Source organism: Notamacropus eugenii, chromosome 6 (genome assembly GCF_028372415.1).
Source record: "Notamacropus eugenii isolate mMacEug1 chromosome 6, mMacEug1.pri_v2, whole genome shotgun sequence".
Classification (NCBI taxonomy): domain Eukaryota; kingdom Metazoa; phylum Chordata; class Mammalia; order Diprotodontia; family Macropodidae; genus Notamacropus; species Notamacropus eugenii.
In genome coordinates, this window is record NC_092877.1 from 164,950,648 (window position 1) to 164,966,866 (window position 16,219).

General features: G+C 36.6%; 1 protein-coding gene across 2 annotated transcripts in view; it reads left to right on the plus strand.

Annotated features, from left to right (window-relative positions):
- The window catches only part of TMA16 (translation machinery associated 16 homolog), an 80,717-nt gene that overhangs the window by 20,665 nt on the left and 43,833 nt on the right, over positions 1-16,219 (plus strand). For both annotated transcript variants that reach the window (XM_072621557.1, XM_072621558.1), the window contains exons 2-3: positions 5,985-6,097; positions 15,111-15,148. In XM_072621557.1, the coding sequence (XP_072477658.1) occupies positions 5,985-6,097; positions 15,111-15,148 (151 nt within the window). The remainder of the gene's footprint in view (positions 1-5,984; positions 6,098-15,110; positions 15,149-16,219) is intronic.

Below are 16,219 nucleotides of genomic sequence, written 5' to 3' on the forward strand. Positions count from 1 at the left end.
TTTATAGCCCTTTGTGCATAGTTCCAAAATGCTCTCCAGAATGGTTCAATCAGTTCACAGCTCCACCAACAATGAATTAGTGTTCCAACTCTCCCACATCTTCTCCAACATTTATCATCTTCCTGTTCTGTCATGTTAGCCAATCTGATAGGTGTGATGTGGTACCTAAGAGTTGTTTTGATTTGTATCTCTCTAATCAATAGCTATATAGAGCGTTTTTTCATATGACTATAGATAACTGTAATTTCTTCCTCTGAAAACTCCTTGTTCATTTCCTTTGACCATTTGTCATTTGGGGAATGAGTTGTGTTCTTGTAAATTTGACTCGGCTCTCTTTATATTTTAGAAGTGAGGCCTTTGTCACAGACACTAGTGGCAAAAATTCTTTCTTGGTTTTCTGCTTCCCTCCTAATCTTGGTTGCATTGGGTTTGTTTGTGCAAAAACTTTTCAATTTAATGTAATCAAAGTGATCTATTTTGCACTTCATAATGTTCTCTATCTCTTGTTTGGTCAAAAATTTCTCCATTCTCCATAAATCTGACAAATATACTATTCCTTGCTCCCCTAATTTGTTTATAGTATCAGTCTTTATACATAGATCATGTATCTATTTGGACTTTATTTTTGTGTACAGGGTCAGGCATAGGTCCATACCCAGTTTCTGCCAAACTGTTATCCAGTTTCCCCAGCAATTTTTGTCAAACAGTGAGTTCTTATCCCAGAAGCTGGGGTCCTTGGGCTTATCAAACAGTAGATTGCTATATTCATTGACTACTGTGTCTTGAGTACCTAGCATATTCCATTGGTGTACCCTTCTGTTTCTTAGCCAGTACCAAGTGGTTTTGATAATTGCTGCTTTTTAATACAATTTGAGATCTGGTAGAGCTAGGCCACCTTCCCTAACATTTCTTTCCATTAGTTCCCTTGATATTCTGGACCTTTTGTTCTTCCAGATGAGTTTTGATATTATTTTTTTCAGCTCTAGAAAATCATTATCTGATAGCTTGATTGGTATGGCACTAAATATGTTAATTAATTTAGGTAGAATTTTCATTTTTGCTATGTTGGCTTGGCCTACCCATGAGTAACTGATGTTTTTCCATTTATTTAGATCTGACGTTATTTGTGCAAAAAGTGTTTTATAATTGAGTTCATATAGACTCTGGGTTTCTATTGGCCGGTAGACCCCCAGACATTTTACAGTGTCTAACATAAATTTAAGTGAAATTTCTCTTTCTATCTCTTGCTTTTGGGCTTTGTTAGAAATATGTAGAAATGTGGGTGATTTATCTGTGTTTATTTTGTAAGCTGCAACTTTGCCAAGGTTGTTTATTATTTCAAATAGTTTTTTACTTGATTCTCTAGGATTCTCTAAGTTTATCATCATATCATCTGCAAAGAGTGATAACTTAGTTTCCTCTTTGCCTGTTCTAATTCCTTCAATTTCTTTTTCTTCTCTTACTGCTACAGCTAACATTTCTAGTACCAATTTGAATAATAGTGGTGATAATGGACATCCTTGTTTCACCCCTGATCTTACTGGAAATGCATCTAGCTTATCTCCATTCCATATAATGCTTGCTGAAAGTTTTAGATAGATACTGCTTATTAGTTTATGGAAAGTTCTATTTATTCCTATGCTTGCCAGTGCTTTTAATAGAAATGTGTGTTATATTTTGTCAAAAGCTTTTTCTGCATCTATTGAAATAATCATGTGATTTCTTTTAGGTTTGTTGTTAATATGATCAGTAATGCTAGTAGTTTTCCTAATATTGAATCAGCCCAGCATTCCTGATATGAATACTACCTGATCATAAACTGACCTGGAAAATAGATCCAGGAGAGAAAACTTAAGAATTATTGACTTACTGGAAAGCCATGATGAAAAAAAGAACACAGACAATATCTTCCAAGAAATAATCAAGGAAAACTGTCCAGAAATGCTCGATCCAGAGGGCAAAATAGTCATCGAAAGAATCCACCGTTCACCTCCCGAAAGGGATCCCAAACTAAAAACACCAAGAAATATTGTTACCAGATTCCAGAACTGTCAGGTGAAGTAGAAAATATTGCAGGCAGCCAGAAAGAAACCATTCAGATATCAAAGAGCTACAGTCAGGATCACATAGGACCTTGCAGCTTCAAAGATCAAAGGACTTGGAATATAATATTCCATAAGGCAAAGAAGCTGGGACTACAACCAAGGATCAATTACCCAGCAAAGTTCAGCATAACATTTCAGGCAAACAGATGGACATTCAATGAAGTAAGGGATTTCCAGACCTTCCTGATAAAAAATTCAGAACTCAATAGAAAATTCGATCTTCAAATGCAGGTCTCAAGAGAGGCATAAAAAGGTAAACAGGAAAAGAAAAACTTGTTACTCAATTTGGGCAAACTGTTTGCCTCCCAATAAGGGAAGATGATACTTGTTAATGTTGATAATTGTATATCTATTATGAAATATAAAAGGGATATACCCAGATAGAGGGAGCAGGTATAAAGTAAATGATATGATAAAAATGTGATTTAAGCATGCGAAGGGATTGTATCAGGAGATGTGAAAAGGAGGAAGCAGAAAAAGGTAAATACATCACAGGAAGACGTACAAAATTATATTACAGTAGAGGGAAAGGGGAGGGAGATGAGCATTGTTTGAGAGGTTCTCTCATCTGATTTGGTTCAAGGAGGGAAAAACAAACTTAAAGTATATAAATCTAACTAGCTCTTTAGGCAGTAGGAGGGGAAGGGGGAAAGAAAGGGGAGGGGAGGCTAAAAGGGAACAAAGAAGTAGTAAGGGTAAAGGGGAGTAAAAGGGAGGGGGACTGAAGGAAGGAAGGAAAGACTGTGGGAGTGAAAAATTAAAACTATTGTGGAGGGGAAGGGAGAAGGGAGAATTAAAAGCATAAATGGGTGGGGGAAGGATGGAGACAGATAGTAATCATAACTATGAATGTGAATGGGATGAACTCTCCCATAAAATAGAGATGGATAGCAGAATGAATTAAAAGCTATAATCCAACAATATGTTGTTTACAAGAATTTGAAAAGGGGGGATACACACAGAGTTAAGGTAAAAGGTTGGAGCAGAATATATTGTGCTTCAGCTGATGTAAAAAAAGCAGGAATAGCAATCCTAATCTCAGACAAAGCAAAAGCAGAAATAGATCTAATCAAAAGAGATAAGGAGGAAACTATATCCTGATAAAAGGCACCATAGACAATGAAGCAATATCATTACTAAATCTATGCTCCAAGTGGTATAGCATCTAGATTCTTACAGGAGAAGTTAAGGGAGTTAAAGAAATAGATTGCAGAACTGTACTGGCGGGGAACCTCAACCTCTCCCTCTCTGAACCTGATAAATCTAACCTTAAAATAAACAAAAAAGAAGTTAAGGAGGTGAATAAGATTCTGGATAAGGCAGATATGATAGATCTCTGGAGAAAATTGAATGGAGGTAGAAAGGGATATATCTTTTTCTCAGTGGTACATGGCACATATACAGAAATTGACCATGGACTAGGGCATAAAAACCTCACAATCCAGAGCAGAAAGGCAGAGATAGTCAATGCATCTTTCTCAGATCATAATGCAATAAAAATTATATGTAATAAAAGGCCATGGAAAGATAGACCAAAAATTCATTGGAAACTAAATAATCTAATCCTAAGGAATGTGTGGGTTAAGCAACAAATCATAAAACAATCGACAGCTTCATTCAAGAGAATGACAGTAATGAGATAACCTACCAAAATTTACAGGCTACTGCAAATGCAGTTCATAGGGGAAGTTTTACATCCTTGAATGCCTACCTGAATAAAATAGAGAAAGAGGAGATCAGTGAATTGGGTATGCAGCTGAAAAAGCTAGAAAACGAACAAATTGAAAATCCCCCCAGGTATTTTAATTTTTTCTTTTGGCTGCCTGCAGTTTTTTCTCCTTCACTTGATAGTTTTGGAATTTGACAATGATATTCCATGGTGTTTTCAGTTTGGAATCCCTTTCAGGAGGTGAATGGTGAATTCTTTCGATTACTATTTTGCCCTCTGGATCAAGGACCTCTGAGCAGTTTTCCTTGATAATGTCTTCAAAGATATTTTCCAGGCTCCTTTTTTCATCATGGCTTTTTGGTGGAACAATAATTCTTAGATTTTCTTTCCTGGATCTCTTTTCCAGGTCAGTTGTTTTTGCAGTGAGATATTTTATATTTTCTTCTATTTTTTCATCCTTTAGATTCTGTTTGACTGATTCTTGATGTTTCATAGAGTCATTAGCTTAGTCATTCTAAGTTTTAATAGATTGCTTTTTTCAGTTAACTTTTGCATCTCCTTTTCCATTTGCCCAGGTGTTCCTTTTAAGGAGTTATTTTCTCCAGTTAGTTTTTGTACTTGCTTTTCCATTTGTCCAATTTTCCTTTCTACAGAGCTGTTCTCTTCAGTGAATTCTTTTTTCATATTTTTAAATTCATTGACCAGTTTTTCTTGTACTTCTCTAATTTGGCTTTTAAAATCCTTCAGCTCTTGCAAGAATGCTCTTTGGGCTTGAGACCAGTTCACATTCCTTTCTGAAGTTTCAGATGGGAGTACAGTCTCAATGCTGACCTCTTTGGTATTTGTGTTTTCATCCTTGACTCCATAGAAAGATTCTTTGGTCTTTTCTGGTTTGCTTCTTGCTCATGATGATCACCCTTTTCCTGGCTTTTAAAGTGAATCTCTGCTTCTGGGTCACAAGGGTCTCTGTCCTGTGGTTCTTATGCTTAGAACTGGAGGCTTTGTGTGTTGTGGCCCTCTGGTTCTTTCAGCTAGATGCTAAAATGCTGCAGCTTACCTGTTGCTGACCTGGCTGGTGTGCCAAAGCAGAGGCCAGGTGAAGTCTTCCTGGGTTCCTCGGAGTTACCCTGGAGCTAGCTGTGTCAGGTGTTGGGGAGGGGTGGTCTGGCCATAGGAGGTCTCTGCTGGTGAGCTATAGCATAGGCAAGCTCAATGGTTGGTGAACCTCATCTGCGCTAGTGTCTTCCCAATTCCCCTGGGGTGCCAAGGCATGCCTGGCATCCTGGTGTTGGCAGTTGTGGACTCCACTCTCCTGGGGCTCAGGATCTCCTCCCGGTTCACTGAGGTGGGGCTGTCTGGGACAACTCTGGTCCTACACTGGTCCCTTTCAGCCACAGCAACAGGCACCCCTCTTTGTGATTTTCTTAGCCTCCTGGGCTAAGAGACTGTTTAAGGATTTTTCCTGGGGAAGTATTCTCTGCGTTTTTCAAGGTCAAAAAGGGGAGGGAGATAGCATCTACTGATCACTTTGCCATCTTGGCTTCTGGAAGTTCTAGTAGGTGACTTACAGATATTTAATCTGTAGACTGATAATCTCAGTAACCGTTGCTGCAGTTACCTGGAGTTTTGCAGTCCTCTCTCATTCCTTTCCACTGGACTCCTGTCCTGAGCTGATATGTTTGAGGATCTGCACTGCTGCTGCTTCAGACTGCTCAGCTTTGCTATGGTGGGGTCCACGCTGCTATAGCCTGTGTGCTGTGCCCTCCTCCAGCCCTATGCAACTGATCCTTCCTGTCGACCTTCTAATCTATCCTGAGTTGGTAATCTGCCACATTCTGTCTCCTATTGGATTCTTCTCTTTTTAGTGCTATCTGAAGGAGTTTGTCTTAGAATTTAGGTGAGTAGGACCTCTTACCCTGCCATTTTGGCTCTGCCCTCCTCTCTAAACTCCTTCTAACAGTGGATATCAACTGCTACCCTGCAACTTGATGCCTAGGGGGGATGGCTTGTGCAGTTATATTTTCTGTCAAAGGTGATAGTTGAACTCAGATTTTTCCATCCTTCCTTGAGATGCCACACATTAGGATTTATTAATGAATCTCACTGGTATGTTCCTTCACATATGTGTGTGTGTGTGTGTGTGTGTGTGTGTGTGTGTGTGTGTGTGTATTTATTTATTTATTTGCTTGTTTGTTTATTTATTTATTTAGCCAAAATCACTGAAGGGAAAGAGTTCAGGACAACAGAAAAAAGTTGTACATCCTTATAGCAGAAAAGCAGCTCAACTTAATCGAGAAGCTCACAAACAAGAAAGGAAGGAAAAGTAAGTATCTCTTTATTGGTTTTATAATTCGTAGACAAAAAGTATTTAATCACCTATGGAGAACAATGAGTTTCTTTATGGTCTTCAGCAAAGAGGTGAAATTGTACTGATTCAGCTGTTAAGTGTCTGATTTCAAATGAAAATCTTAGATTAAACTATCATTAAGTTCATATTTAGGTCTGAAACTTTAGAATCTTGCCTATGATCCCCATGTTTGGTCTGAGGTTGTAGCATTAACCAAAATGTTTGCCCTTAGTGGGACACAATGCTTGAAAACTGATGTCTTAAGTGTATATGCAAAGCACTAGGGGTACCAATGGGTGTGATGCATCCTGCTGTCAAGGAGTTCACATTTTAATGGAGACAGGATGTAGGAGATTTGAAAGGCTCCATGGTTCTTTGAGTATAACCGTAAAACAAATGGTAGCATCTTTTGCCTATTTATTAAATGTGTGAGGCAACTAGGTGGTGCAGTGGATAGAGCACCAGTTCAGGAGTCAGGAGGACCTGAGTTCAAATCTCACCTCAGACACTTGACACTCACTAGCTGTGTGACCTTGGGCAAGTCACTTTACCCCAGTTGCCTCATCCTAGGTCATCTCCAGTCATCCTGATGAATATCTGGTCACTGGATTCAGACGGCTCTGGAGGAGAAGTGAGGCTGGTGATCTGCACAGCCCTTCCTCCCTCAAAACAAAGTCAAGTGCAAGGCATTTCATCATTTCTCTGATGGCATGGTCTTCTTTGGCAATGAAGGACAAACACATTTAATACAAGCCACATAACAATTCATAGTTCAGTATTGCTTTAGGACTGAAAAGATCAGCCCACACCTAGTGACCTTTTGTACATGTGATAATTAGTTTGTCAGTTTGGCTACTATTGGTACAATTGATTGGGTCAGAGTACTAGTGGAGTGAGGGATCAGATAAAGAAGACACATCCTGCCTTTGTAATGAAGTTAATGGAAAATGGAAACTTATTTTCTTACCAAATTTTTTTAAAGCTAAGGATTTCTGTTAAAGGATACAATAAATTCAATAAAACCTCACTTAATTAAGAACTGTAGTTTGGCTTATTTATAATGGAATATAATTTGAAATAATTGCTATAGCACAACTTAGGTATCGTATTCTTAAATAAAAATCTTCATATGTTAGAAACCTAGTTAGTTCCAAGTCCATTTTCCCTAATCCCTTGAGGTTTTAAACATGTGTTTTACCAGTTTATTTGGGTATATGAATACTTATTTGAAATAGAATTATTTTTCTAAGATGTTGCTGGAATCATAATGATGATCACAATTCTATAGAGTTGTGTGGAGAAAAAAATGAAATGGATAAATAGAAAAAGAGCCAGGCACTTAGGAAACCTTTGACCATCTTTATAGAAAAATAAAATGTTCAGTAAATGTCTTAGTACTGAACAGTTTGTTCTAATGGAGCAACTTAAGGACAGTTTGAAAATAGCATAGCAACACTTAAGGAAACGTTCGGTGTTGTGGAAATAGAGCAAAAAATCAAGGAAAGTAGCTTTTCTAAATGTGTGAGAGTATCTTGCACAGAATAGGTTAGTAAATATTTGTTCTTTTGTGTGGTTGCTTTGTAAACTTTCTTCTGAATCAACCAATATTTTATACTTTGTTATTGATGCTTGGACTTTCATTAAAAGATTGATGTAACAGTGATTTATTTTAAAATGGTAAAATTTTCTATTCAGACATTCCTATTTGCCAATTTGGAAACTGATTCATATGACAGAAATAGTAAAATGCCAACTCTTCTGGTGAAATTAATTATGTGCAGAGAAATACAAATTTGATGTATTTGATTTTTTGTATTTTAGCCATAATCTCACATTGGTATGACTACTCCTTCCACTGGTAAAGATTGAAATTATTCCGTGTAACTTTTGTCCCTATACTTTTCTAAATCCCCCTTAGAGTACCTCCTCACTTAAATAAGCATCTTATTAAATTCTTACTATGTATAACAAATTGGAGGCCTTCCCTTGGGTCTTTTAAATATTTCAAGCCTTAGCAACATACACTATTTGGATTTGTTATTTATCTCAGATTCTCAGTCCAGAACTGACCTACCTCATTTCTGATCATGTAGTTTTGATTCTCTCATGTCACTTTATGATACATGTCTTAATTGTTAATCTACTTGGGCTTACTTAATATTTTGTGCATTTTTCTATTGCCTTTTTGGTTCCCTAAAATTTTCATTTTCTCAGCTCTGTCCCATGCGATTCATAACCGTCTAGTGTCATTGGGGGAATCTGAAATGGGCAGCCCATTGGAGTTAGTCCATCTGATCTCACCACCTGGCACTGCAGTTGGGCAGTGAGTTGAGCCTAGAGATGAGCCAGAAATAAGAGGAAAGGGAATTTGGGAAATTGTGCAGCACCTTCATTTTGGGAGTTTTCATTTTCTTGCCAATTTTTTTTAACCTGTTTCAGATAAATATAAACAAGAAAGTAACCATCTGCTCTCATAAAACAGATCCAAGGATGAAATTATCAATATATGAAAATCTACCTTTATTTCCTGGCACCTATGGATCATGTCCTAACTAAAGCCACATAATATTAGAGAATTCACAAAAGCAAGGTTGTTTTTTTTTTTTTTTTAAGGTTATAGTTTCTTGTAGTATAATAGCATTATAGACTCAGATTTTAGAGCCAGAAGGAACCTTAGGGGTCATACAGACCTCTTTTTACATATTGAGACCCAGTGCCTTCCTCAGGGTTGTATGGGTAGCAAGTAGCCAAATAAGAATTCATAGTAAGGACCTCTTAACTTCAAATTGTTGTTTTCTGTTGTCAAGGCCTGTCAGTTTCACTTTGTAACATCTCTCAAGTATGTCCCCTTTTCTCTTCTGACACTGCCTCCACACTGGTGCAGACCCTTATTACCTCACACTTGGACTGATGCAATAGCCTCCTGGGGGTGGGGGTGCCTGCCTCAGTCCCTCCCCACTCAGCAACCAAAGTGTTTTGTTCAGCTATCACTTCCCTACTCACACTCCAGTGATTACCTGTTGCCTCTAGGATTAAATGGACAGTCTTTTGCTCAAAGCCTGTTATAACCTTCCCCTACCCCTTCAACACACACACACACACACACACACACACACACACACACACACACACACACACACACACACACACACACACACGCATATATTCTTGTTGTCCAAGATACTCCATGTCTTGGCTCTTGCCATTGATTTTTCCCTGGATTTCCCCCGTGCCTGGAATGCTGTCCCTCCTCATCTATCTCCTGGCTTCCTTCAAATTTCCCATAAAATGTTATTCTCTAAAGGAAGCCTTTCCCAATCCCTTTTTAATTATAGTGTTATTTTATACTCCTATTTTTTCTGTATGTAGCTTGTTTTTACTTAGTTGTTTTTATGTTGTCTTCCATATTGTATTATGAGATCCTTGAAGGCAGGGATGATCTTTTATCTTTCTTTTAGGATTAGGGTGGGTGATATTTCAATCAAATAATATTAAATTTAGATTATGATTGTTTGGGTTTGTAAGACCAGCCCTATGGAGGCTAACAGCTCCTTTCTGTTCACTCTACTTGCAAATTTAGTAGTTGCCAGTAGATGAGTAGAAACAATAACTGACTTCTATAATGTGTTTAAAAGTTGCAAAGCATTTTGTATATAGTATCTGCTGTGAGCCTCACAGCAACTCTAGGAGTGACATGGATATTGCAGAGGTATTCCTGAGATAGCAAATGGTCCAGTTTCTTTTTAAATAACAAAGCAAAATAATGAAGAAATCGTTAAATAACATTTTAAATGATGAACAAAGCTCTAATTGTTAGGTTTTCAAAGGGATGTACTGTAGAATATGATTAAATGAATATAGACACCTTGAATGGATATTTACCTTGTACCTTATTTCTCTTTTGAAGAAAAACTCCTTTCCCTTTAGGCTTTGAGTACTCATGGATCCCAGAGCTTAGTGCTTGCCTACAATTTCAGCCTTGTCTGTGGTTCATGTCAGATAATTTAGGGACATGTCAAAAAATGAGGATCTGAACTAAGGTGCTTGTAATGGTGAGTGGAAAGGAGTAAGAGATGAATGTGAAGCCTGACAAAGGTTGAATTGATATGACTTAACAAGTCTTTAGTTGTGAGGAATGTGGGGGAGGAATGAGTCAAAGATGCCTTCAGAATTATGAGACTAACAAGAGAATAGTTTCATCAGAAATAGACAAATGAGGTAAGACAGGGCTTAGTCTTTTCTCTTGGAGACAGGAGAGGGGAGACAATGATTCAGGCTTTAATGAAGTGAGAGATACTATAGCACCTTATATATAAACTCTGTTTCATAGGAGCTTATTGAAATACGTTTTTGACTAAGAACTATTGAAGCAAAAGCTTTTTTTAAGAAGAAGGTTTCCTTGTAGCCATTTATATCTTCAGAGGTTGATGGTTTTACCTAAAATAATTTAAAGGATGTGATGGCTCGATTATAAATAGATATTTACTCATATCAGCATATTAAATATTTTTTTTTCAACTTTAGGAAGCAGGGATATGTTGAATAACTCTTACTTTCAAATTTTAAGAGTCAGTTTGCATCCTGAAAGCATACATAGGCTCTTGTCCCTTGAGTACAAAATTTTTCTAAAAATTTTTTTCATATATACATCAGTATACTGCAGAATTAGTGTGATAATTTATCCGATTCTTTTAAAATATAATATTTCAATATAATTTATCAAGTTCTTTTAAGTGAAAAGATTAAATAAAATGTTATGTTGCTCTTGAATTGACAGGTTTTTCAGTTGGGCTTAATTTGTATGATGTAGTCAATTTTGTACTTAAAATATGCTTCTAGTTCCCTTATTTTACGAATGAAAGAAAGACACAAAGAAGTTGAGGAACCTGTCCAAAGTTACACAACTGATAGTGGGCAAAAATCTGTATTAGAACACAAATCTCTGTTTACTTGGTATCTGTACCTGGTGCCAATTAAAATGAATGATCTAGCTGGAAATAGTAGATCCTTTTTTTTTTTTTTAATTTGAGTAGATAATGCAAAACTAGACCTTATATGCAATACTTCATCCATTGTTGACCTGTGAATGTGTTATTTTAACTATTTCATGCTATAGAAGAAATCTCAGTAGGATCTTAATTCATGTAAGAAACATTTTGATGACTTTTTTAGCATCTATTATATATAATTCACTAGTCTAGATACTGGAAATAAAAGAGAAATGATTTACTGATTCCAACCCTCTCAAAAAGCTTGCAGTTTGGTAAGGGAGATGGCCAAAAGTGAGTACTGTGAATTGGCCCAACCATTTTGGGAATCTGTTTGGAATTATGCAAAGAGTGATTAAAATTGCTATACATTCATAGCAAAAGCCTGGAAATGAATAGATAGCCATCAGTTGAAGAATGGTTAAACAAATTGTGGAAATTTGTGGTTAAACAAATGTAGTCAAATATGACTGTACAGTAAAAAAATGATAACTAGAGATAAGAAATGATGACTAGAGAGGAACAAGGAAAGACTTATATGAACCGATGCAAAGAGAGGTAAGCAAAACTAGGGAAACTGAAGGTAACAATGTAAATGGGAAAAATTGACAACAATTAAAACTGAATGCTGTAAAATTATAATGATCAGGTAATAGAGGAATGCATCTACATGCTTTTGCAGAAATGGGAAGACTATAGCCATGGAACACTGCATGCAACATCAGACTTTTTTGATGTTAATTTTGCTGATTTTTTTTTCCTTTTCCCCTCTTTATTATACATAATGGTTCTTTGGGAGAGAGTAAAGAGAGAAAGATAGTTAGAAAAGATAAGTGATGTAAAAACAAAAGATAAAAAAATTAAAAAAATTAAAAATATTAAATGACAGAGCAATGTTCTAATGAGTTTCATTCTCCCTGCAATGAGAACATTGTGGATGATGGCAGGATATTGAAACAAAAGCATACCTGAAGGACACACAGAAACAGCTTCAGACAACCTAGAATACTTGAGCTCCTGGGAAACAGTAACCGATGACTTCCTTTGTAGTTAGCAGAAATGAGGTGGTTCGTCTGAACAAATGCTACTTGAATGTTAAAAATTCTGGAAGGATCCCCGAGAGGACATCTGATTTTCTTTTTTTTTTTTCCTCGGTTGAACCCTGGGCCCCTTACAATAGCTCTAGGGGTATTTATTGAAAGAAAGGTCATGGAAATGACATAATTTTAAGTATGTTTTATCCCATCACCATGTCAGAGGATAAATAAGACCTTTTATGTACCATTGCACATGATTTGTTTTGAGCTGTGTTTATGTAGGATGCTCTTACTAGAGACCAGCAATGTTGAGACATAAAAGAAATTGCGTATGTATTTCTAAAAGGTGTAAAAATGTTAAATAATCTTCCTGCATTTAGGTAAAACTACATATAAATTCTGCTTTTGCCAAAATTAAAGGGAAATTGTAAGATATGTTAGATTAATTTACCCCAACTGTAATGTTGATAAGCAGCAAGAAAGAGACTATAACGTACTGTTTAATTTTGACTTCATTTCTTTGACATCCTCACCATGGCAACATCTTGTTGCCATGCACTGTCATCTCTTGCTTGTCATGCAGGGCACATAGCAAAGAACTCTAGACACCAGGTGAGGATGACTCATTGTGGGGGAAAAAAACAATGTAGAAAAGCAAGAGAAAAAGCAAACATAATGCTTAAAAATTTAGAGACCCATGTTATATTTTGAGAAGCATGATAGTTTACCCCTGTGTTTAAAAGCATATTTTAAAACATTTGTTCTTTAAAATGACCTATTTAGGCATTTTCTAGTACCAGAATTATTGGTGTATCTATTTAGATTGTGATGTGATTTTGCAGGATGAGCTGACTACCTCATATTATGTGTACATGTCATTCCGAAGCTAACTTTTCTAGCTCGGTCATTCATTGAACATGCCCAAAGCTTAAATGTTGGAGTAGCCACAATTAGGGAATTTACTTACTTGGACTGTTTTTTCTTTACATATTTTTTTGTAGTTTTGTACAATTTTTTCTGTTATCCTTCCAAAAGAATGAATGCCATATGGAAAGTACCTGTATTTTAAATGGGTAGCTTGGTAGTGTAGTGGATGAATTGCCAAGCCTGGAGTAAGGAAAACTTACCTTCATAAGTTCAAATCTGGCCTCAGATACTTACTAGCTGTATGTGACTCTGGGCAAGTCACTTAATCCTATTTATCTCTGTTCCTCATCTATAAAATGAGCTGGAGAAGGAAATGGCAAAACACTCTAATACCTTTGCAAAGAACACTCCAGATGGGGTCACAAAGAGTGACAGACTAAAAACTGAGTGCATTTATTTAATATTTAATATTAACATTCACATGAGTTGATTAAATAATTAAACAATGGCAGTGGCACACTAGGTCATTATGACTTCTTTATTGTGGCAGGAAGTGAAAACTCCTAATATACCTGCTTCACCTGTCTTGGGATACTGGCTAAAATCTAGTTTCTTCCTGAAGACTCCTCATCTCTTGTCACCCTCCCCCATGCCAGAGGTTCTTTCTCTCCAATCTTCTCTTCTGCTGGGGTCAGGTAGTCCGTTCTTCCACTGCCACTCTAGACAAGAACTTAGTAACCGAGAATTCTCTGAAATGTTCGGCTTTCCGGGTCTTGATTCCTACCATCCACTTACCTCACAGTCACTGTTCTTCCTTTTGCAGGTTGAATACCTGGCCCACATCCTGGTCTTCTTACTATCTCAATATATGCCCCTATATTTGGGGGCTTAATTTTCATATTTATGTCCCAACAAATATTAAATCTTCCCAGTTAATGTTACTCTTCAACTCTAGCAACTGCCATTCTATCCTTTCCCACCCACAAGGGTGAATAATCCTTAAAGCATGGTACCCCACAACCTGTTGTACCTGTAGGATTTTGAATTCTGAAATTCTTCTTATTATAATCTTAAACCTTCTGCCTCTTCTAACTCACTGTTGCCATAGGACCATGGATTTTGATTAGAAGGAATGTTAGAGCTGCTCACTATCCCATACCATGTGCCTCATACAATCATCCCTACTTATCTCTAAAAAAAGTAGAAACTCTTTAGTTTGATGTGTCAAGTTCTTGACAGCCTGCAACCTGTCCTCCAATTCTGTTTCACATTGTTATCATCATTCACTCTGCCTTTTAGCCAAACTTGATTCCTAACTGTTCTTGAACTCAGCATACCAATTCTTGCCTCCATGCATTGTACAGGTCACCCCGCCCGCCTGGCATGTCCTCATGTCTTATCTTAGTCTTTCAGAATCTCTTCTCCTTTTTATCCAGGCTCACCTTGGATATCATCTCCATTTTCTCTGATGCCATTCTACTTTTCCCTCCCCCCAAAGGTAACGTATTATGTCCTTCCTCACATGTCCTTTGAGCACTTTATCAACATCTCTCTGTTTTCTATAATATTCATCCTTGTATTTGTATTAGACTTTGAGGTGTATATGTTCTCCCCCAATGTGATGTGAACTCTAATGGCATGGATCATCATTTTTAATCACTGTATCTCCAACACTAAGCACAGATCCTTTTATATATTAGGTGCTTAATAAATGTTTGTTGAATCTAATACTAGCTAGCATTATCAGTTTAATGTGTTACATTTCCAATATACACATTAATTGTGCCTATTTTGTCGTAAGATAATTAACTTCTATCTTAATCTATTTGATGAGTAGCTTCACTCCTAACAGTTTTCATTCCTGTAGGTTTCATTTAAATGTCAAGGATCTAAGCAGCAAGTAATAAGACTTTATGGTTCAGTGATTTGAAATACAGGAAATGCTTTAAGTGGTGATATGGTTGAATATAGCTAATCTAATCTCCTATAAAAATGAGCTTTGAAAGGGGGACCCCCTTTGAGCAATTTTTTATACTAGTTCTTAATTGATTTTTAAAAATTGCTTGGAGGTTTTCTAACACGTTTTTTCATCCTAAGGTTGAAGAATGAGAAGGCTTTGCGTCTAAACATTATAGGTAAGTGGATTGCTTTATTTAGTATTCAGACTAAATTTAGAGATAATTTATAAAGTATGCAAATTGCAAATGTACCTTCCTTATAATTTAGAAAGATAACATTTTATCAAAGTGAACTGTTAAGTAAATCTTTCAAATGAAATCTTATTGAAGAATTTTTAGCTTTGTTCTGCTAAAATTGTTTTTATTTGTAAATTGACATGATTTCATTACATAGGCACTATGATAGCACCTTTAGAAACCTCTGAGAGATCTAAAATAGATAAATTTGTCCTGATTGTCAGTCTCTATTTTCTTTAAAAAAAATTGACCTCTTTGTTTTTACATCACCTTTAATTTCTAACCCTTTGAGCCATTCTGTTTAACGAAGAATAAAGTAGAAAGAGGGACAGAAAGGTAGTTAGTTCATCAAACCAACCAGCACATGCCCTGAAAGTCTATGTGGTTTTCCACACCTATATTGCCCTACCTCTGCAAAGAAGGAAGAGAGATACGTTCTCCTCCTTGAGGCCAAACTTGATCATTATAATCATATGGCCTTAGTTTCTTTTGGGGGTGTGGGGAGGTGTTATTCATTTATTTACATTGGTGTAATCATTTTATATATTGCTTTGTGATTCTCCCTACTTCACATTACATGTTTTTCTAGAATTTTCTCATACTGTTTCTTACTGTATACTAATAGTGTTTTGTATTCATATCCTCCAGTTTGTTTAGCCATTCCCCAGTCAATAGGCATCTACTTTTATTTCCAGTTTTTTTGTTGTGGTTTTTGGAGGGGCCTAGGGATTAAATACCATTTATTAAATATGCCAGGTTGTGTGTTAAGTACTTTACAAATACTCTCTCACTTGAACTTTACAGCAATCCTGTGTGGTAGGTGCTATTATTACTACCATTTTACAGTTGAGGAAACTGAGGCAGGGAGAGGTAAAGTGATTTGCCTAGGGTCACACTCCTATTTAGTGACTGAAGATTTGAACCTCATATCTTCCTGATACCAGGCTCAAGGTTCTTCACTGTGCTACCTGGCTGTCTGGGTTGTTTGCTATTATAAAAAGTGCCACTCTG